The 23016-nt window shown below is 38.9% G+C and overlaps 2 protein-coding genes across 6 annotated transcripts; both read right to left on the reverse strand.

Annotated features, from left to right (window-relative positions):
- Positions 1-1846: 1846 nt before the first annotated feature.
- Positions 1847-9031, reverse strand: LOC111336873 (glyceraldehyde-3-phosphate dehydrogenase). The gene is made up of 8 exons (XM_088730097.1): positions 8916-9031; positions 8759-8802; positions 8568-8667; positions 7101-7417; positions 6088-6226; positions 5186-5359; positions 3740-3924; positions 1847-2247 (listed from the first exon to the last, which is right to left on the reverse strand). The coding sequence occupies exons 2-8, from the start codon at positions 8782-8784 to the stop codon at positions 2178-2180; spliced, it is 1011 nt and encodes a 336-aa protein (XP_088586223.1). The 5' UTR covers positions 8785-8802; positions 8916-9031; the 3' UTR covers positions 1847-2177.
- A 59-nt stretch (positions 9032-9090) lies between these two features.
- LOC111336857 (uncharacterized) lies at positions 9091-23016 on the reverse strand. 5 transcript variants are annotated; one of them, XR_015990574.1, is made up of 15 exons: positions 22567-23016; positions 21990-22223; positions 19840-21225; positions 19009-19130; positions 18606-18711; positions 17833-17954; positions 17386-17493; positions 16749-16865; positions 16590-16661; positions 15697-15782; positions 15488-15554; positions 13786-13920; positions 10426-10571; positions 9371-9491; positions 9091-9234 (listed from the first exon to the last, which is right to left on the reverse strand). XR_015990574.1 is itself a non-coding variant. In XM_088730095.1 (14 exons), exons 1-13 carry the CDS (start codon positions 22898-22900, stop codon positions 10473-10475), a joined length of 2988 nt encoding a protein of 995 aa, XP_088586221.1. In that variant the 5' UTR covers positions 22901-23016; the 3' UTR covers positions 9180-9491; positions 10426-10472. The 5 variants fall into 5 exon arrangements, 3 of the variants coding, with proteins under 3 accessions (XP_088586221.1, XP_088586220.1, XP_088586222.1); XM_088730095.1 differs by having other exon boundaries at positions 9180-9491; XR_015990575.1 differs by lacking the exons at positions 9091-9234; positions 9371-9491 and adding an exon at positions 12388-12582 and having other exon boundaries at positions 10360-10571.

Here is a 23016-nt window from a genome sequence, read left to right on the forward strand (position 1 = left end):
GACCTACGTTTGGAAGTACGGTCAGCGCAAATCAACTGTAATAAAGTAAATGGCTTTCCCTAGAAAAGAAATTTACGAGCCGTAATTAGAACAGCTAAGTTTTCAAATGTGCGCTACAGAAGAAAAGCCTTCAAATTAAGTAGATGGGAAACAAAATTCAATTCATGTTCGTCTTCAGACGCGATGATAATAATTTCTTTATTTCGCAAATGTCACCTTTTAAATGAAATGATTTAATGGCGGTCAGTTGAATAGGAGCGTAAACGACGAGTTGATTACATCCTTTTCCTTTTAATGATAGACGGGCGCGGTTCCTAAACTTTTACGGGCGTTCTCAGGGGTTGGACTGAGAGTTGCCCGGCCATCAGCCGGGATTACGCATATTACTCTAGGCGCAACGAGTGGCGCTTGCATTTGAGACCCTTTAAAACTCGCCCCGAGTACTTTCCCGGTCATTCCGTGATCGACGAACCCGCCACCTTGGAAAGAAAGATGGAAAAGCTAGAGAGACTGTCCGCAAGTTTAACCATTGACAACCTTCGATCTAAAAAAGAACCATTTTGACCTATTCGAGATAAGAAGATTCATTGGCGGGTAAAAAATAACTTTACTAAGATTCTCCGATTTGCAAACCTCAGTCGATGTCCTGCGAAGAGACCCACAACCGCGCACATTCATTCCTTCCCATTTTGTTCACCGATGGGGGAATCATTCAATAGCTCCCCAAACCGTTCTAATTGAAGGAACGTCTAAACACGCATTGAACCTCCTAAAAAATTGAACTGTCGAAACCAAAAAACACTGATTTCTTGATTTTTTTAGATCTCCTGTGTAACTCCTTAAGGTGCTGATTTCAAAACTGATAGACGAACACACGAACTATTATTTTTCTTCGGTGGGGATAATGAGATGGAGAAATAAACTGTTTACAGATTGTATAATGACAATTGACAAGCTGGTTACTAGGCACCTTTCATAGGTCCTTAAACTTTGTGAATAATTTTTTTTTTCTCTTTTACTGAGTGGCTGCTGGAGGTTCTGTTGTCCATTCTCAAGCCAAAAATAACGAGCTCGTAATTCAGATGTCAATCAGTTTCAAGCTGCTAGAGCGTACCCTCGTCGCTAATTCTATCTTTCTTTGAAGCTGTATTGACGAAATAGGGTAAGTATTGTTTCAGAACGCCTGCTTTGTTCGATGGGAAAAAGTTGATTCACATCTCGAATGTAACCAATTGATACTCGTGAAAAATTAGGTGCAGAGGAACGCGTCCGGATAACTAAAAAACCCAGATAATCGAGGTTCCTTCAATTAGAACTTCACAACCTAACCATCTGTAACAATATTCTCTGTACTGTTTTCTGTACGCTTTCTTAGGTGCTGACAAGGAGAATTTATTTAACAGTCGAAGCTTCTTAGCTTGTGATCATTTACTTCATTTCTCACGATCTCAATGAATGATTTAGTAGTAATATAGTAGAGACAGAAATTGGATGGTCATTCTTAGGGGTTTTAAGGTTTAACAAATCAGCAGCAGTTTAGCGTAGTCTGTACTCTTGTCCACAACGATATTTGTCATTACAGAGGTCAAAATGTTATTGACTTACGAGGCGTAGCCGAGTGAGTCCACAGCAGATTTGTCTTTTGACGTGTTCTCGACCACAATATCGACGTCAAGTAAAACGATTTTTTCAGCGCGTGACCAGTGCGTGACACGTTGACGCGGGAAGCGTTGTCTGTATTCTTATCGACAACGGCAAATCGGATTGCGACATCACTGCTAACTAATAATTAAGGAGATGGCTTTTTAAAATAATTTTATCGAATAAACCAATAGGGAAAAAAACATTTTGTGACCAGGATGACTATCAAATTTAATACAGCTTTATAGCTGGGCACCTAATACAGACAATATTACTATCACAACATCAATCACACAGTCTCCAGTTTTTCCCTAATGATTTTAACATCAGACAAACACACATTTATGTTCCCGTGAGGCTTCTGAGCTAATCACAGCTAAGAAATCATAATTCTACCAGACTGAGGTCAGTTCATGCCTTCAAGAGAAACAGATTTTCCTGGTGCTAACACTAAATTCAAACACTTTTTCCCTGAGTTTCCTCCAACTTGGCAGTAATTGAAAACAAGGCCTTTGGTTTTCCAACACAATGCTTAATCATTCTTTGCTGGCAATGTACTTGATCAAGTCCACTACTCTGTGACTGTAGCCATATTCGTTATCATACCTGACAAACAAAGAGAATTATAAAAGTTACGAAGAGTCATTCCTTTCCGACAAAGTCCGTTGTGAGGTGCACGTCCCAGAATTCCACGTGGCGCGCTTACAACAATTTTTATTCGTCCTCACAGTGGTCAAAATGTTGTGGAGTCACCAGGCGCAGTCCAAAATATCGTTGTCGATAAGAGTACAGACCACGTGAAACCTTTCTTAATTTGTTTACTACCACCATATCGACTTCAAATAAAACTTTTTTTACTATGCGTGACACGTTGACGCAAGTAGCGTTGTCTGTGCTCTCATCGACAAATTGACCAATCAGATCACGACATTACTGCCAACTGTGGTAAAGATATCTTAAGGAACTTCTGTTAAGAAATGATAGAAACCTTAGGCATACTACTCGTTGGTGAGGGTCAGATAGTAGGAATACAGAGACTTCCATGACACTCACAGGTGTCCCTCAAGCTCCGAAGTTATCGTCATTCCCTCCAGAATTCAGACACAAGCATCACTGAACTCTTCAAGGACTAGTGGACCACAACTAGCAAACCTTATTCTAGAGCTTGTCACATTAAAGGGAAACACTTAACGGCGAGTGTACCGAGCAACCATCACACGTCTCAGCCCAGAGTGCACTGCGCATCATTCAAGATGGCGGCCGCAGGAAATTCTAAGCGGCCGTAAGACCGTTCTTTGAAAATGATAAAAAAATCAGACCGCTTGTTAAGGCAAATTTTTATGCCACATCTATTGAGAAGTACGATTGGAAAAATTTGAGCGCCATTTTTTAAAAGAGTAGAGGTTCCCTTTAAAATAATTCATAGACTAACATCCCATGTGGGGGGGAGCGGGGGGGAAAGGGAAAAAGAGGGGGCAGTAGTAACAATCCCAGTTGACTGAACTTGACAATTGAGATGTGCTCCATCTGGGTGCGCTGATAGGCTTCAGCACAGACTACATAAAGCTCAGTTAATCAGCTGTAATAGTCCAGAATCTGGAAATTCTGTGCTTGAGGGGGAAATCACTAAGTTTGCTAAGCACCCGTGAGTGTATCTAACTAACCACCAGAGATAAACAAGGCTCAATATGAATCAGCTTTGACAATTGAGAATCTGGAAATTCAGTGCTTGAGGGGGAAAATGACTGAGTTAGCTAGGCTCCTGTGAGTGTAACTAACTAACAACCAAAGATGAACGAGGCTGAATTAATCAGCTATGATACTCCAGAATCTAGAAATTCGGTGCTGTGGCAGAAAGTCACCGAGTTTGCTAGGCATCCATGAGTGTAACTAACAAACCACCAGAGATGAACTTGTTGAAACCCACACAAGGACTTTTTTGGTAATTGAAATTAAGGAGAAAAATGAAAAATTATGGTACTGGGTATTTGGTTGTCTCAAGAGATGTTTACCAAATTTGTGGGAATATGATGGAGTTAACAAACTTTTGGCAAACATTTCATTCAACCACTGAGAAGTTAGAAAAATAGAATCTTACCAGGCAACAATTTTCACAAAAGTTGGACTCAATTGAATTCCAGCTTTGGCATCAAAAATGGTTGAGTGAGTGTCTCCAATGAAATCACTGGAGACCACCTCCTCCTCAGTGTATCCAAGGTATCTTGACATTGCTGCATCTTCAGACATTTTCTTCATAGCCGCTTTGATGTCCTCATATTGAGTCTAAGAATGAATTCAGGCTGTTAAATTCACAGAGATGGGCAAATGGGTCTTTCCCACGTGGATTATATATATATATATTATCACCCAAGCGCAAGGGCCGTACTGGGAGAAAATTGGCCCGAGGTCTTGACAGTACGGACAGAGCACAGCGAGGTCCACACAAAAAAGACAGAGGGCCGATATTCTTCCAGTACGGTCCCGAGCAAGCTTGGTTAATAAGAGATTTATTAATTTATTGTGTCCCTTTGAAGTTCAAAGGGACACAAGTTTGGTATCATTCGGGACAGTGCCTGGTCCAATACTGAGAGAGTATTCACTGACAATACAGCATTTTGACTGGTTGATAATAGTTATTGGCCCTCTGACTGCCCGAGTCATGTAACAATAAGAACTACTTTCTTAATACCCTAATTTATTATTACCTGACACTTGTATCTTGGACCTCTCTATTTCCTTAAATGGGACAGTGACCAACAAGAAAGCTACGGCTACTTTGGTCACTGTGCACACATCTACAAATCTGCATGATAGCTACTTCTCATTATCTTCTTTACCTAGTTATATAAGTCATCTTGTACTGTATTAATTTGAATAGTGCGAAATAATCTTGGAAACGCTTGGAGAGGAATAGATGAATGATAGTGTAAACTGCTGCTTTAAAGGTAATTACAACATAACCAAAGTAAAGCACACACTCTGATTGTTAAATTTAAAGTTCCCCATTTGCCCATGGGTGCAAGCTGCTGAAGTGAGCAAATGCAAAGACTATTTTTCTGCGTGCTTGTTTTTTCTGGTCATGTAAGATTTGTTAAATAAAAGAAAACTCTTTTGCTACATTGTATCAATGTTAGGTTATAAAAACAAATGTTTAACGCCACAGTGTACACTACACAACTCTTATGCTTCTTTCATACTTAGCAACCTCCAATGTGCATCCATAACTCAATAGTGTATGCTGTAGTGTTTACCATTTGTTAGTTTTGGTTTTATCAACTAAGTTGATAATGTAACATGGCCATTGTAAAGAATTTCAAAGCTAACATTTTGAGCATTAGCCCTTTGTCAGGGTGAATGACAAAGAGCTATTGCTCTGATGAAGGACTAATACTCTGAAGATCAGCTTTAAAACTCTTTATGGTGGCCAAGTTACATTATCAACTTGTTGATAAAACCAAATCTCCCAATACAGGATCTCACAACAAAGACAATAAAAACAAAGCAAACAAACAAACAAACAAAACAACTCGTTCAATCCACTTACAGGTTTCTTCAAACGGCAAGTGAGGTCCACCACTGACACGTCAGGCACAGGTACACGGAAAGCCATTCCAGTCAACTTGCCATTCAGTTCAGGAATGACCTTACCAACAGCCTTGGCTGCTCCAGTGGAAGCTGGTATCACATTCTGATAGGCTCCACGGCCATCACGCCATTTCTGAAAAGACATACAGTAAGAATTAATCCCTTCACACTAGAGTAAAAGGCATCTACTTTCTCCCGACAGTCTTAACCCCGAATCAAACATGTTCATGACAATAAAAGGACATGTTCATGACAATAAAAGGACATGTTCATGACAATAAAAGGACATGTTCATGACAATAAAAGGACATGTTCATGACAATAAAAGGACATGTTCATGACAATAAAAGGACATGTTCATGACAATAAAAGGACATGTTCATGACAATAAAAGGACTGATCACAAACTCAAGAAGCTCTTGACTCTTAGACAAATTCCCTGTGTACATACTACAGAAAATGTATTGGGAATGTAACAGAGAACATGCAGACTGCTGCAGCAAAGATGCCAAACACAGGTCACTGACTGGCGACTTTCCCTGCAAATTTAGATGCCCCTTATTATTAAGTTACAGCTAGGAGTGCAGTGAATTCTGTGAAATTTGTCTCTTTGTTAATAAAATGTTACAAATCATACCATAATTATTATTGTTCTTGGGGTTGCTTAAGTTTGACAGTAGAACAGTTTTTTTTTTTTTAAGGCCTGTAGGTAGGCCTTTATCATAAGCACTTTGGCACAAGTGTTTCTTAGTCTGTGGAAAAAGTTTAAGGCCTTCACACAAGTTGTTCCTTCGCCAGTTAAACTCAAGACTCCCCCCCCCCCCCCTTGCCACAATCCTGAATAAGATGAAATGACCTTACCTTGCCACTTGGACCATCTACTGTCTTCTGTGTTGCAGTCACAGCATGGATGGTTGTCATAAGTCCTTCTTCTATGCCAAATTGGTCATTCAACACTTTTGCCACTGGGGCAAGGCAATTGGTGGTGCAAGATGCATTACTGTGGGATAGAATCAGTTTTACATGTTCCGTTTCATGTTCATGTTTTACATGTACAGCACTGACTATTTTCAACGACTGACTCTGGAAAGCTGGTTTACTAACTTAGAACAGACTCCCCTAAACAGATGTCAACAACTGCCTGCGCTCCATACAAACGACTCATTCGCGACAAACATCACAAACGACCGAAAAAGAACGACCTAACTTTACCGACAGATCGAAACAGACCAATCACGACCGACTTACGTCACTTGAGTCTTACAGCCAATAACATCATGGCAAAACCAACCGATCATTTCACACGAACTGGAATAAGAACATTCTACTGACAACAATCATTCACTTGACTCTGATGATGACTTCCGCACAGGTTGTCGAAATGTCAGTCACTACCACCAACAACAGTCCTTCTCAGGACTACACTCACCCGGACGATCAGACTACACCTTCACATGTTACCCTCGGGTTCAAACCATTTACTGCTTTACATGTTCCTTAGCAACAAAGCAGAACTAAAAAAGAGTACATGACACCTACTATTCACACTCACAGCTGAAGGGAATTTCCAATTTCTTCAAGGGGATCCTCACAAGGAAAAGTTGACTCAGCCTTCACCTTCCTAAAAACAACTCTTGCCCTTCCCTATCTTTTGAGAACATGACACTTTCCCTCACTACTAGTCTAGTGTAATAAATGTTGCATGGTTAATTTTAGCAAAAACTTGTTTACACAGGTCTTCAATGTCCCAATTTTCGGCCAGTCATGGAAATAAAGTCCCGCGAAAAAAAAAGAAAAGTAACAGTAAGGTAACTTAATTGCTATACTTTGGGTTTCCAATTCCTTTACCCGTTGACTCCTGCACTTCAACATACCTGATAATGGTCATCTTGCTTGGGTCATACTTGTCTTCATTTACTCCCATCACAAACATAGGGGCATCAGCTGAAGGTGCAGAGATGATTACCCTCTTGGCACCGCCCTTAAGGTGTGCACTAGCCTTTTCTACAGTAGTAAAAACACCAGTGGACTCGACCACATATTGAGCACCATCGGCACCCCATTGGATTTCAGAAGGATCTCTTTTGGCATGCACAGAGATTGGGTTTCCATTGATTACCAGTTTACCATCCTTTGCTTCTACTGTTCCTTTGAATCTACCGTGGGTCGAGTCAAACTTGAACATGTAGACCTTGTGAATAAAAAATCCGAAGCAAATTACTAAACCATCCACACAAGCACTTCCTCTTTCAAATTAAAATAATTTTAAGAATGGTGCTTTCATTGATAGACAAAAACAAGCAAACTAAAGGGGTGCACCTTTTCTGCATCTAAACTAAAACTCTCAAAAGGGTGCCTTTGTGACTGAGTGTCCTTAAGTCACAACTGAAGAAATCACAATGGCTAACCAGAATACTAGTTTCCAAAGAAGACTTGAAGTAAAAAAAAAAAAAAAAAAAAGTACCTGAGTTGCGATCGCAAAACCAAAGGGCATTTGGTTGTAAATTTGAATTTGATTGGTTGAGAAAAGTAGTGCAGGGTTCTTGGACCAATTGAAAGTCAAAGAAAAGCAAAAGCAAAAGCAAAAGCACAGCAATCCCAGAGTACATTTGATACTTGCATGAAAAATTGCCCTACATTTTCAACTGAGCCCTATGAAGCAAAATCACAAGTTTGGATCCCAAAAATTAGAGTTCCTAGAAGGAATTTTCCAACCTAAATAAATGATTTCACAATAAGATCGAAAATTGGCGCAAATGACGTCCAAAACTCTTCTACAACATTGACATTGTTTCGCGTGAACATCAACGACTAGGACATGAAGGCATTCAGTTTTATCACTTAGTATAATACACCAATATCAAAGTTTGTCCTTTGTCGACAAGACTGATAAAAACTGTGCACGTTTGACGCCATGAGCAAATCTCATCTGGCGTTCGCTGGACAGACAACTTTGGATGACCTTGCAGGCAAATCGAAAAATAGAAAAAACACGACTGATCTGAGATCAAAAGGGCACTGAACATATTTTTCTGCGGGCAGGCCGATCTCGACAAAATGCAATTCAGCCACAAAACTTTAACCACAAGATCTGCATAAATTTTTAAAAAAGACATGCTTTTTCATTGTAAGTTCAAATGAAGATTTCTCGAACAAGACTGCTTTAGGCGAGCTCATCATCTTGTGAAGCAATAAAGGAACACAACGCTGAAGTGACTTAGCAATGACAAAATCTGTCTGATATGAAAAAAAAAAAAAAAAAAACATGATCACGTCTTAAATCATGCAAGATTGCTGCAGTGATATTGGAGTTCTGTTGCAGATGGCTTGGCTTGGCTTACCATATAGTCGAGGTCGATAAAGGGATCGTTTACAGCGACAACTTGGACAGCATTCTCTGACAGCGAGGCACGCATAACAAGTCGTCCAATGCGGCCAAATCTGCAAGAACAAATCAGGGGAGTGATTTAAAGTAATGAAAACGAGCTGACATTACATTAAGCAGAAGAAAGAGCGCACAGTTTCTCCTCACCCGTTTATCCCAATCTTGACTACCATTGTGAATAAATGTTTTTCCTGAGAAATTAAAAATAAACAATCTTTGATCAGGCAAAGAAAATGTTGAACTAAGGCAAAACGGCCTGGATTAATTGTAACTAAAAAAACGTATTCTGAGCTGGATAACTTACCTATCACAGCCAACAGACCGATCGTGCCACTTTCGCTGGTAAAATGCAATGTACGGAAAACCGGTCTTGCACATCGAACTTCAAGTGAAGCTGGTACTAGCATTTGATTGGTCGAATTGAGGTCAGCTGATCAGGATCGTGAAGTCCTGCACGGAAAAATCACCTGATTGTTGTAATGTTTTGCTCAAACAAAGTAAGACGTCACAGATTTCTCGCGCGACAACACGAAGTTTATCGGATTCGAGGGGAGATAAGCACGTGCCTCGCGCGTGGTTTCTCCGTGCGAAGCAAATGACCGGGTGTCCACCGTCCCTGTGGACTAAATGAGAACAGAGCTAGATTACTATAAAGTTCTCAGCCAAATAAGCACACCAGCTTGATCTTAATGTGACATTCCATCAGAGGCAGCACAAAAAAAATATATTTTTCCAAAGTGTTTTTCCTATATGCATTACCTGTTTCATTTTAGTCTTCCTTCTGCAAGGGTAGAACTGAAGGTGGGTTCCTAGGTTGCTTTTAACTTTCTAACTGCCAGCATCTGATTGTTGATCCTCCCTTCTGGCCGCTATACATATCCTTGTAAATTAGTGACGAGAATTCCATGTTAGATCAAGAAGACAACTTCTACCTGATAAGACTAAGTATTCTCATTACCTGTTTGCTGGATAATGTACGAATATCAGAGAAATTACTTGTTATTCACTTCTAGGAATTTAAGTGCTAAACCTCTGTTGATCCAGAAAAAGTACAAAAATAGTTGTTTGGAAATAAAAAAATTACTTGCCTGGTATACTTAAAAATTTCAGAATATTAGCCTTAGAAAGCCTCTCTCTTTGAAAAACAATGGCAACAACTATGTTGTGTTTGGTAAATTGGTCTGAGTGTTTTCTGGTTTTGTATTGATTAGGAAAAAGACATTTTAGCCCCTTCATCAGTATGCATTCTCTGTACTGTTCTTTGTATATCTTCCACTGTAGCAAATAGAGAATTATGTGTCACAATCAAGAGCTTCTCTAGCTGGTGATCATTTCCTTTTTTCTTGTGACCTTACTGTGTGATTGACGGGTGATGTTTTGAGGAGAATTTAGATGCGTGTCAACTGTAACTACTGATTCAAAGTACATACTTCCCAGCCATTACCTTCATCACAATTGTTGTGAACATAATAACAGCATCTATCCATTTTCCTAATTCCTCAGTATTAATTCTCCCATCCATTTCTCATAATTTTAGTGTCTATCAAATGCATAATATTTCCTACATGATCTTTTCTTCACTCTCATTGCATGGTTTAGTTTGCATACCAAAAGACCGAGCTGGGTACAAAATGACACAACTGTTTGGGTACGAAACAACTCAACTGTTTGGGTGGGACAAGTTCTAGCTGGGTATGAAAGGTCTGTGTACAAAACAACCACAGGTATGAAACAACCAGTAACCAAACTAGTAATGCAAATCATTTATTTTTTCTACCTTAACAGAGGAAATATTTACAATGAAATATACAAACATTTTTGGGTTTTTATGCCAACAGAGAACAGATGCAATGTAAAGCAACTAAAATTTCAGAGTGAATCCAGCAACAGCAGCAGATCCTTTCTTGGAAGTTGGCATGCGGAATCCCAAGCTGCCACTACCACTGTCACCCTCATCTGCCTGAAAAAAAAAAACAACAACAACAACAAGATAGCTAAATAATAAATAAAGGATTCTCATCTTCATCAAAATGCTGCTCATTTCAGTGTTTAACTAAATTTTTACTTATGAACAAGATTTTGAGAAAAGCTTGACCCTACAAAATAATGATTAAGAACTTTAAAATAGTTTTTTAATAACTAGAAGAGCCATGGCAAAAGATAAGATAACAATGCTGCTAATAAATTATTAAATGAGAAAAAAATAATCAGTCAATCAAGTGGTCAGTCAGTCAAGCAGTTAGACAGACTAACTGCCAGCCAGCCAGTGAGTCAGTCTGTCAGTGAGTCCATCAGTCACTCACAAAGTCAGTCAGTCAGTTACTTAGCCAGTCAGACAAACAGTCAGTCAGTTAGCCAGTCAGTCAGCCAGTCAGTCAGTTGGTCAGATGGTCAGTCAGCCAGTCAATCAGCCAGCTAGTCAGTCAATTAGCCAGTCAGTCAGTCAGCCAACCAGTCAGTCAGTTAGCCAACCAGTCAGTTAATCAGTCTGTCAGTTTGTCAGTCAATAAATCATCAATCAGTCCATCAATCAGACAGTCAATTAGACAGCCAGTCAATCAGCCAAGAACAAAGTCAGCCAACCAGTCAGTTAATCAGTCACTACCTCAGTCAATCATGCTTTCTTCCAAGAAGTTAAAATCATCCCAAATATCATTTAGTCATTTTTAAAACCAACAAATCACAAATATGTACCTTGATTCATAAAAAAGACCAATCCCAACCAAGAAATAATACATACATACATACATACATACATACTTTATTTGTCCCAAATGGGCTTTTCAGAATAAAGAAATAATTAAAACTATATTATTAAATTAAAGAGTTAGTTAACTAATAAATAAATAACATAATCAAATTAATTAATTAAAAAATAAATTAAATAACAAAAACAAATTAAAGCAATTAAGTGTCTAAAAAGTTTGAGATAACACTTCTCTTCAGGCAACATTTCAAGTCCTTAACTGTCGGTTTCAACTTAAGAATAGGATCTAATGAGTTCTAGAGTTTGACATTCCTGAAGTAGAAAGTTCTTTGTCCTGTGGCGGTTTTATCAAAGGAATATTTAGCATCTGGGAGTTCCTCGTTGTATGCTTAGTGATGGTAGCTCTTTGGGTATATTTAGGAAGTAAAGAGTCTGGTGCGCACCCAGTCATGCATTTAAAGGCCATTATTGCGTGGTGATAATACAACTGCTGTCTTACAGGTAGCCACTTTAACTCTTTAAGGATGGGGGAAATGTGGTCGTATTTCCTTGAATTGCTGACGATATGGGCCGCGAAATTTTGTTCTACTTGGATCCTACTCAGGTTGTGCTCTGAGGTGTTGCTCCAGACATTACAACAATAATATTGCTTGCTAAAGACTAGGGCATTAATTACAACAGTTAAGGTGTTTGAGTCAAAGGCATGTTTAACTCGATTAATCTGGCCTAGGCACGCCATACAACTGGACACTGTTGAAGCTATGTGACCATTATATGTCAAAAACAGGGATCCAGAATTACTCCCAGGTCTTTAGCAATGGCAGCTGTTGTAATTTTCTTTCAGTTTTAGTATCATCTACGGTAGTACTGGGGGGGGGGGGGGAGCTGTGGCGTGGAATACTCGGAAGATCATTAGAGTAGACACTAAACAGCAACGGTCCCAAAATGCTTCCTTGTGGCACTCCGCAAGTCATAGGAAGTTGGTCTGATATAGCATTATGAATTTTAACAACTTGATAGCACGGCTGGAGGTAACTGTGAAACCATTTGATAGCGATAGGCGACATACCAATATCCTGAAGCTTTGACAGGGGGATTCCCTGGGCGACGCTATCAAAAGCTTTGCTCATGTCGAGCTGTACAGTGGCAGTTAGCTGTTTCTTATCTATGGCTTCAAGGATAGTATCAGTTGTTTGCAAGATAGATGTCTCGGTAGAATTCCACTTCTTGTTACCGCTCTGCATAGGTGACAAGCATTGGTTTGCTGTTAAAAAGGATATTAGCTGTTTGTGGGCAACTCTCTCACAAATCTTTGAAAGCACAGCTAACAGTGAAATAGGGCTAACAACAAAGGGCTAACGCTCGAGACGTCAGCTTTTGTAATCGTTACAGTGGTCAATTTACGTTTTCAACTTTGTTCATATATCCAAATTATAACAGTGAAATAGGCCTATAATTGTTAGGAATCTCCCTGTCACCTTCTTTCAAAATAGGTGTCACTTCCACAATTTTCCAAGCATTGGGAAATTGAGCAGAAAGAAAGGTGGCATTAATAATCTATGCAATCGAGGGAAGGATGGCAGGTAGGCAGTCTTTAATAACATGAGGTGGAATTTTATCTATTCTGGGAGACTTATTATATATATTTTGGTGCCATAGATTTGATAATCTTTTGTACTTGGTTGATATTCACATTAGCATCGAAAGCAAACTGTTCAGACATGGGGTATTCCCGAGGGGTAAATGGGAAATTGTGTGCTTCACACTGGAATTGTTCTGCCAAGGTGCTGATTTTCTGAACTGTATTCTTACTGATGTTTACAAAGAAATTATCAAATTTGTTGGCCACAATATTTACGTCCTCTGAAAAGGAACTCTGGAAAGCAGATTTTTTAGGGATACAACTACGAATTGCTTTCCACATGATATTGGTGTTATTTCTGTTTTCTTTGATTTGTTGTGCCATGAATTCTTTCTCAGCCAGGCGAATTTTCCGTTTTACCTCATGGCAATAGCTCTTGTAGTTAGACCAAGCCAACGGATCTTTAGTTTGCTTGAACTTATGTTTCCAGTCATCTCTTGTTGTCATTAGGTCGTGAATCTCATCGGTGATTTAAGGATTCGGTCGTCCCCGCAGATGAATGGTTTTTAAAGGTACATGTCTATCCAAAATTTCATTAAACAACAAATTAAAGGCATAAAGTTTATCGCCAAGATCGTTTTCCAGAACTGACCAAGGTGCTCTTATAATGTCGTTATTAAACCTCATCGAGGAGTAATTTTTGAAACTTCTGATGGTCATAAATGCTTTTTCAGCCTTGGCGTAACATAAACAAGATCGTGATCACTCATTGATGACGACAGAACTTTAACTTGGGTGACTTGCTTCATGTCTGAGATCAAACCATCAAACCATAATTATACAAGTTTTGCTGTGACCAAGAATCAATAAACCCTTATCACTTACCAGCTTTGCAAACATAGCCCCTCCCTCAGGGGCTTGTGGACTGTGTTCAATATCCTTTCTCTTGGGCCTCTTTGCCATTTCACTCTTGGCAGGCCATGTTGGAAACATGGAGGGGTCCACTGGTTGGGGAGATTCCTAAAGGAGGTGGAAAGGAACAAAAAAAAATCTTAACTGTCATTAAATGCTGTTGGTAAGTAACTAGACTGAGAAAGGGTATACATAGCTCTGCCCCTAAGAAAAAGGAATTTTCAGACCTTTCATGATTCAGTGGATATTCATACTTTTGCTTCTCCCTCGTGACTCACAATTAAAAAGGAATCAGATAGATAATAGATACTTTATTATAAACACCTTGCAGCCATGGGCTGAATTACGGAATATTTACAAATACGGATGATAAATAGGACGTATAAAATATTACAACTTCATCAATAAGAAAGAAGGAAAATTATCTACATCTTATAAATATGGCTAAAAATAAAACTGTTCTTCAAGCGCTCGGTTTTGCATATGGGGAGAGTGAAATCACTTTTGTGCCTTAGCGCGTATCTACAACTCTTCCTTTGGGGGAGGAGGCTGTGGAGTCTATGGGTGGGGTTACGGACTATCTCGTCAAACAGATTGGTTGAGATTTTCTCCCTCCTCTCGTGAAGTTTCAGTAGGCCAGCTGTTTCTAGTGCTACACTATATGACAGGTCAGGATAGATGATTCTGAGTGCCCTTCTTTGGATCCGTTCCAAATCTTCGCTGATGTAGTTTGGTAGAGAACGGTGGAATACAGGACTTGCGTATTCCAAGACGGGCCTAATACATGTCACATAGAATTGCACAAGTTCGCTTGGTGCAACTCCGGATCTCTTGAGTTGTCTCAAAAAGTAGAGACAAGAGGAACATTCTCTACTTAGTTCAGAGGTGTGCATGTTCCACTTTAAATTGTGGCTAATGGTCACGCCTAGCAATTTGGCACTGGTGACTAATTCAAGGGGTTTGCCATTTAGGACTAGGGGTTCAAAATCGTAGTTGCTGTTAGAGAATCCAATTCGTAGTTCTTTGCACTTGGCCTCATTCAGTTGGAACCCATCGATACTTGCTTGTCTTGAAAGGTCATCCACAGCTTCTTGGAGTTTGCTCTCACTGCCCTTAGTAACTATTTCGGAACAAGATGTGTCGTCCACGTATTTCCACAAGTCAGCTGGGGTGTCTAAATCGTTAATCATGATGAGAAATAACCAGGGACCTAATTTTGTTCCCTGGGGGACGCCGGATGGTACAGAGCGCCATTCAGAGTGACAATCTTGAGCAAGTTTGACTTTTTGTTTCCGGTCCATCAAAAAGTCGACAATCCAGCTTTTGGTTTGACTTGGAAAATCATAATATGTTGCTAGTTTTTGAACGAGAACACTATGGTCGATAAGGTCAAAAGCCTTACGGAAGTCAAGTAGGGCTACTCTTGCCGTGGCACCATTTCCGTCAGTGTTAACAAGCCAATTATGCATCATGTTGACCAGAGCATGTGTGGTAGACGATTTGGAATCACCTTTGTTTTCTTAAATCTTGAACCATCGACTTTTTTCCTTTGCTTGTATTATGATTAATCCATTAAATTTTGTTGTTTGTTTTAGTGGTATGGGGTAAAAAATTCACTTGAAAACAGAAACTGATACACTCTACATGTTATTACATGAGATAAGTATGCACTTACCGAGAAATAGGCATGCTTTAAAGCTTCCTCAGCAGTAATCCTTTTGCCTGGATCGTATGTCAAGAAACTGAAAAAAAGATTGAATAAAAGATGCTGCTGTTTCTTGATAGAACACGAAAAAATATTCTCTAAACAATATAAAGATTGAAGAAATAAGTAGCTGCCACAAAGGAGAATTTTGAAGTAGATCTAAGGAGTAAAAGCTTCACCTGTTTAACAAATCAAAGCCTTTGTCTGTGAGGTAAGCTCCAAATTTGTTTCTCAAATTGTTGTAGGGGTAATCAGTGAAGGTCATCTGAAAGCAAGAGCAGTTAAATACATTTAATTACAGAATAAAATTAAAATAAGTTATAATAGGTTCCTTTCAGCCAAGTTTTGAAAATTCAGAATGAGACTCTTCATAACATCCAAGTGGCTCTAGGAAAACTTTGATACTTTGATTGTTCCCAGAAAAAGACAGATTGAAGAGTAATGAAACCAGATGCTGCTTTAGAGTGAAAAAGAATCACATCATGAGCAGAGCTACTAGCTCCATGTTATTCAAATCTTAAAATGGTAACTAGAAAGACCCAAAATTGATTCAGAAGTGAAATAGCCAGATAAAAATCCAAGGGGAAAAAAAGTTGCCTAGTAATCATTTTTGGAGGTTTACATAATGATCACATCACAAGGATTAAAGCTTGGGGCATAAATTTTACTTTATGCACTAAAAAATACTACATAATGGAAGCTTGTGACATGAACAAAATGGAAGCTTGTGACATGAACATAGTTACCAAATGGGCTACATACACAGGGGTATCATTAAGGGTCGGGCACCAGGGAAATTGACCAGTTGAGAGGACGGTTTTGCCCACGTGGTTTGACAATCTGGAGGAAAGTTTATCTCATAAAGAAATTCAGTTCAAAAAGTTTTGCCCGCTCGTGAAAACCAGTAACCCTCATGCTGAAAGCATTAATAAAACCCCCTGCATGCACGTGTGCTATTAATATTGTAGCCACCAAAATGTTTTCATTATTTCCTCTGTGACCAAAAGGGTTGCAGCTTGGAGTACAGTCAGGTGATCAGGCAAAAAATAGTAACTGTCAGTAATTATAATACCTTCTGCACTGCTGGAAGCTCTGAATACGAGGGAGGACCGGGCCAAATTTTGTCACTCGGTGTGCCAAGCTCCTAAAAAACAAATGATCACACACTTGTTCCATCTTGAATGCATAACTTGAACAGAGCAACTTAATCATTGTAATAATGTTGTCTTACTTTAAATATTCTGTTGATCTGGTCTATCTCTGATTTTCCAGGAAACAGTGGCTTCATGGTCAATAACTCTGCAAATACACACCCAACTGACCACAGATCTATAGGGGTAGAATATTCCTAAAACAAAAGCCACAAAAAAAAATAAAATAAATGAATAAAATTATGTTAACTGATATTCTGCTCCTTGATTGATTAACTACTGTAACAATAGAATGAAAAGAAAAGTATTTTGAACTATGTGTTTGCATCCTTGTTCATTTCCAAGGTAGATGTGTTGGACTACTGGAGAGAACCCTTAACTTTTGTGCAAAATTGCAGGACACACTATTCTGCTGACCACACCTTGGCTTTGAGATTAGCATTGCAGCCAACTTGGTTTTGGAGGTTAATGTGATATCTAGAGGCTTAATACACTAAAAAAAAATAAGAGAAAAAAAGGGCAAATCTTTACAAAAAAAGCAATAATAAAAGCATATATTTTTTTAAGTCTTTAAAATGTTGCCGCTTGCTGACATGACTGCCATACATAAGTCACCAAATTAGAGAACATCACTGCAAATTTAGTTGCCAAATACTTTAATTTCTACTTGTTATGGAAAAAAAATGCTTGCAGTTTGATGTGCTGAGAAGAAAATACCTTGGTGCCTAGCAAGAGTTCAGGAGCTCTGTACCACAGGGTAACCACAATAGGGGTGTAATTTTTAAGCGGAGAACCATACTCCCTTGCAAGTCCAAAGTCACCAACCTGGAAGAATTGATACGAAAACCACAATAAATATGAAAGTACAGTATGACATAGGGCTCAACACTAATAGTAGCCAACTAGCCACAGACAAGTAGAAATTCAGTTTTGGCTAGTGGTTTTTTATTTCCACTAGCCAGTTCGGCGAGTAAACAAACTGAAATTATTGCCACTTGGCTGGTACGTTGAAAAGTTAGTGTTGAGCCCTGAGATATATAGGATCATCGACATACTGCATCTCATAGTGCTTGTGTACAAGGATGCTACTTTCAAATGCCATCTAATATTATAGTTTACTTTATACCTATTGAGTTGGTTTGGCATTCTTTGTTGTTAACAAACCTTTAGGATTCCCTTATTACTGAGCAGTAGGTTAGAGGCTTTCAGATCCCTGTGCAGTATCCAGTTGTCATGGAGATGAGCCACAGCACGTAGAAGCTGAATCATAAGAGTTTTGATTTCACCTACATGTACAAAAAAAGAAAAAAAAAAAAACTTGTCACATGAAAATATGTAATACACATCATATATGTCTTGCTAGGTCTAACAATGAATCTTAAATAGATATTTTGAGAGTACCAATACATGCAATAGTACCAACCACATCGAATATTAAAAAAATGGCCTTTACTATTATAATGAGTGATAAATTTCACTGTAAGGAAATTAACAGAGACCATGTAAATGAGGTTAACAGGCCATAATCAAGGCTGTGCTCTAAGAATAATTGAAAGGAGCCCGGTGTTCTGAAACTGTGAAATCCAGCGTGCCCAGCATATGCTTTTTACAAGAAAACTAACATTCCTGAGTCGCCCAAGAGCAAAAGTAAGGTGCCAGGGGCCACCGGGCACTGCTAGACCACAGCCCTGCGTAAGACTTAAAAAATTTTGTCCTTTTAATCTGATGAAATAAAAATTCTAACCTGTACCACACAACATTTAGAAATTTTACAACAAAAATATCAATAATTATTTCTATCATGATATTTTTCAAGCGCAACCTCTGAAATACACTGTGGAGTCACTCATGAAGCAGTTTTGTTCTGTGTATAACACACTGCATACGTACATTATATGCAGACTGAAATAAAAGCAGTAACAAAAAAAGTAGCTCACCCATTCTGAATCCCTGTGTCATGTGCTCCATAAGAACTTTCAGATCATGTTCAACATAGTCCATTACAATGTAAATCTTATCCATATTGCTGCCTACAACAATTTCCTAAAGAAAGAGGGAAAAAACCATAGAAAGAAAGCTATTTACATAAATTCAAGAAGTAACTTTAATCCTTGGTTTAAATTGTAATTACATTCACTTCTCAACATTTCTGCCTTCTTTCATTTTCCATATTTTCATTCTTTGTCACATATCACTCAGTAACAATTATTTAAAACATAACAAAAAATATAATTCATGTACATCACTGTAACAATAAATGGCTGATTACACAAATCTCTTCAGCAATTACATACCACATTTGTAGACAAAGCAGCATTTGTAATTATTACTAACACTTACTCTAACTGTGACAATGTTAGGATGCTGTGCTTTCAGCAGAGTGTTGATTTCCCGCAAAGATGTGATTGGAAATCCTTCCTTCTCTCTTTCCATCTTTAATTTCTTCAATGCAACTATATCACCTGTTCAGACAAGATGGAGCAATAAATGAGACTAGCCATAAGAAACACACACACACACACATCCACTAGAGGGTGTTAACTAGTTTCAATAGAAGACTCTTGGGTTGGAGATACAGAGGCCTATCATTAGCGTGCGAGACTGTGGATTGAGAGGTTTGGAGGTTGAAACTGTGGGCATGTTATCCTGTTGTGTTCTTAGGCAAGACACTTTACACTCACAGTGCCTCTTTACACAAAGAAGTAGAAATGGCTGCCACTTGTCTGTTGTAGAAACCTGAACAGAATTCTGATGGGGGGGGGGGTGAGGGGGTACCCTGCAATGGACTTGCTTCCCCTCTTGAAAAAATAGTTAATTAGCTAAATTGTACATGCCTTTGATTGGTTTTCACTTATAATTAGTTCTATTGGAGAACAGACACACACGTATAGATGAAGTCAACATTAACAACACTTTGTTTTTTCATCACATGCAACAAATAAATTCCATGTTCCTGTGAGTTTGTAACAGATCAAAGAAGGCACCCAATTGTGGTAACAAAATCGGTGACAGGCTCAGCTGCACCTTGCATGCCACTCACTACATTTATTCTTACTACATTTTGTCGTCCTCTGTGAACATGTATAACTCAACAGACACTCAAACATGGAATCCATTCGCAAAAAACACTCTTGTAAATTATAAAGGTTCACAACACAAAAAGAATCTAACCTGTTCTTTTGTCTTTAGCTCTGTATACAACCCCATATGTCCCCTCTTCAATTCTATTCAGCCATTGAAACTCTTCCACATTCCTACAGCCACGAACCGCTGGATAGTATGGAGGCAGTTTCACTTTTTCCTCTTCTTCGTCCTCCTCTTGTTCACCACCAGAAAGCTTCATTTCAACATCTGAGGGTGCTCCTTCTTTATTGTCTTCCGCACTACTACCCTCACTTTCTATGTCAACAACTTCATTGGTAAACTGTCTCCTCTCACGATCTGTTAGGATCAGCGATTTTCCTTCCTCTTTCTTTGGTTTATTTTGCTGGGTATCTTCTTCACTGTCTCTACTTTCCTTATTGGTCTTCTCCAAAGCAGAACTACTCCTTTTACTTCCACTGTGGTTTTTCCTATCTTTGCCTTTTGTTTCACGGTTTGAAGATTCCTCGGCAGAAGGCTTGATGCGCTTCTCTGAGTCCTTTCGTGATCTATCCTTTTTTCTCTCAACGCTAATCTCAGACTGTTTTTCTCTTGCATGTGGTCTCTCTGATTTTGGCTTGCTGCTATCTTTTGAGTAAGACCTGTGCTTATCTCTGCTTTCCTTTTGTTTAGGATCCACTGCAACCTGATCAGATCTTCCCCTCTCGTAAGATCTTTTCTTATTTTTGCTTTGTGAATGTCGACTTTCCTCAACAACTTGATATCTTGCTTGGCTGTTTTCTTTCTCCCTGAACCTTTCTTTATCACTCCTAACATCAGAGGAGCCTTGTCCCTTTCCTCTGCGTTCTCTTTCTTCATAACGACGTCTCTCTGTTTTTAGTTTATGTCTTTGTCTCTCATCACTTGGTCTTTGACGTTTCAGCTGTTGTAATTCCTTATGAAGATCTTCTGTTTCAACCTCCTCTGTCTTCATGGTTTCAGTCTTTTCTGTAACTTGTTTCTTTACTTCTTCTTGTTCACTTTCTTCGGAACTTTCACTCTCACTTTCCTCTTCTTCACTTTCTTCTTCTTCATTGTCTTCCTCACTGCTGTCTTCCTCTTCACTGGAACTTTCATCTTCTTTATTATTTTTCTTTAAAACCACCTCTTTTGGTGCATTTTTCTTCACCCCAGTCTCCCTCTGCTGCTTTACTTTGCTTTCTTTTTGCTCACCCTTAGAAACTTCTTCCTGTATCTTCTCATTCCCATCATCATTGTCATCATCATCACTGCTACTCTCTTCACTACCACTCTCAGATTCAGAGACACTGCTTTCTTTCTTCACCTCCGCTGTCTCCTTCCTCCCTTGCTGAGCTCTTTTAGTAGCAGCTGCTGTCTCAGTGTCTTCTTCACTTTCTTCGTCATTAGAAGACTCTTCTTCACTAGACTCATCTGTCCTCTTTTCTTGTTTTATATCTACATGGACAAATTCAAAATTACAATACAAACAAGGAAGCTATAAATGTGGCAAAACAAAAACCAAAAGAATCGCACCAACCCTTCAACTCTGAGATGTGATTAACATGTTACTTCTCCCTACAATATACATTCATTAGCCAGCAAACAGGTAGCGAGAATTTCAAACTTATCAGGTAGAAGTTGTTCTCTTGATCTAACTCCACACTCTTATAACTCATTTACCAGGAATTATTATAACAGCAAGAAGGGAGAATACACAATCAGATCTTGGGAGTTTGAGGGTTTTACACACAAAGGCGCATTACAAAAGGAATGTGCCTTGTCAATCAACTGTTACGCTCTACAGACCTGTATATTCAAAACAGCTTGAGCTGCAGCCAATCTGAAGCAAATGAACTGCAGGTGGATTTCTCAACTAGTATGTTTCTTCAATGTATGTTTTCATCATAATAGAGGAATTTGCAGAGGTTTGTACCACCTTCCTCCAATCAAAATCATCCTCATTTGTGAAGGTAAATTTGAAATTCAAAATAATTTGCTCTGTCATCACAAAATAATACCACAGCATTGTTTCAAGCCTGTTTCTAAATACTGTACGTAGATGATGGCAACAATGAAAAGGAAAGGGGCTGAAACATTGAAGGCCCTTCTTCAACAATGGTCTGATTACTGCATTTGAGCTGAAACCAAGGGGCAGAACCAAACTATTTGTAGTGCGCCTTTGTGTTTAAGGGTTTTAGCACCCACTAATGCAGTCTTACCTTTATCTCTTGGTTCTGCTGCTTCAATTTTCTCATCAACATCAGGATTGCTGATCAATGAGTACCTTCTGGATCTATTCTCCCCCCTTCTACTTTCTGAATCAGATGGGTCGCTTACAATTTCACCTTCCTCTTCTTCTGTTTTTCTCCTCCTGTTCACCTGGACTCCACTGGTTGCACCGTCATGGTGTGAAGGTTGTTTCAACTTTTTTGGAGTTCTGCTTGGCGATGATGCTGAAATTATAACAGTCATGATTGAAATTATATAGTAGGGCTCACGCAGAACAGGAACTTCTGAAAAATCATTCCTCTCAATTTCCAGGCAGAGTTCACAGGTAACTGTCTATTCACTTTATGGTCAATTCACCCCCACAACAAACTGGATTTCACTGTGTTTGTGTGCATTTTTATTATTATTATTATTTTTTTTTGCATTATTAAAACCAAAACAAGATCTGAACTTGCAAAACAAGATCTGAGCTTTCATATGATGAAAGTTTCATTAGATTTGATTTCGAATTGCGGGCTAGTTAAGTGTTCTGGTCACGTTAGTAATCATTTGTACTGATCTACCTACCTGAAGACAAACTAGTTTGTTCAGGACTAAGCTGATATATGACTTCGCTTTCTGTTCCCTGAACCGCCGGAGAACTTTGTTTCGAAGAAGACTTCTGATCTCGTCTAGCTGAATCTACTGGGCTAGCAGTTCCCAAAATGTCTGTTGGTGATCCATTGCGTTCCTCTCCGGTTGCATCGTCTTTTTCCAGGCGTCTTCTTTTTTCTTGTCGAATTTCATCCAGAGTTTTTATCCGAAAATGTTCTTCCGCCTTATCCATGCTTCCATCTTCTTCATCGTTGATTTCTGACTCAGCGGCTCTTTTGAGGCTTTGCTTAGAAGGATTTGAAGACATACTGCGCTGAAATGACAGGTGAAGTATCAACAATCTGTCTGTTAACTTTTCATTCGAGAACTTCAGAACACACGACCGCCATCACAACGTTCCTTGTTAGTTCTCACTCTTCTTTG

The sequence above is a fragment of the Stylophora pistillata genome, chromosome 8, assembly GCF_964205215.1.
Source record: "Stylophora pistillata chromosome 8, jaStyPist1.2, whole genome shotgun sequence".
Taxonomy (NCBI): Eukaryota; Metazoa; Cnidaria; class Anthozoa; order Scleractinia; family Pocilloporidae; genus Stylophora; species Stylophora pistillata.

Excerpts from the sequence above, each read along its gene's own strand:
- LOC111336873 (XM_088730097.1), bottom strand. The coding sequence starts at position 8,784 with ATGGTAGTCAAGATTGGGATAAACGG. Across the intron at positions 8,668-8,758 it reads GTCAAGATTGGGATAAACGG|ATTTGGCCGCATTGGACGAC; the intron begins GTGAGGAGAAAC and ends TTGTTCTTGCAG. Across the intron at positions 2,248-3,739 it reads TTTGTGAAAATTGTTGCCTG|GTATGATAACGAATATGGCT; the intron begins GTAAGATTCTAT and ends TTTGTTTGTCAG.
- LOC111336857 (XM_088730095.1), bottom strand. The coding sequence starts at position 22,900 with ATGTCTTCAAATCCTTCTAAGCAAAGCCTCAAAAGAGCCGCTGAGTCA. Across the intron at positions 22,224-22,566 it reads ACAAACTAGTTTGTCTTCAG|CATCATCGCCAAGCAGAACT; the intron begins GTAGGTAGATCA and ends TTATAATTTCAG. Across the intron at positions 16,866-17,385 it reads AACTCTTGCTAGGCACCAAG|GAATATTCTACCCCTATAGA; the intron begins GTATTTTCTTCT and ends CTTTTGTTTTAG.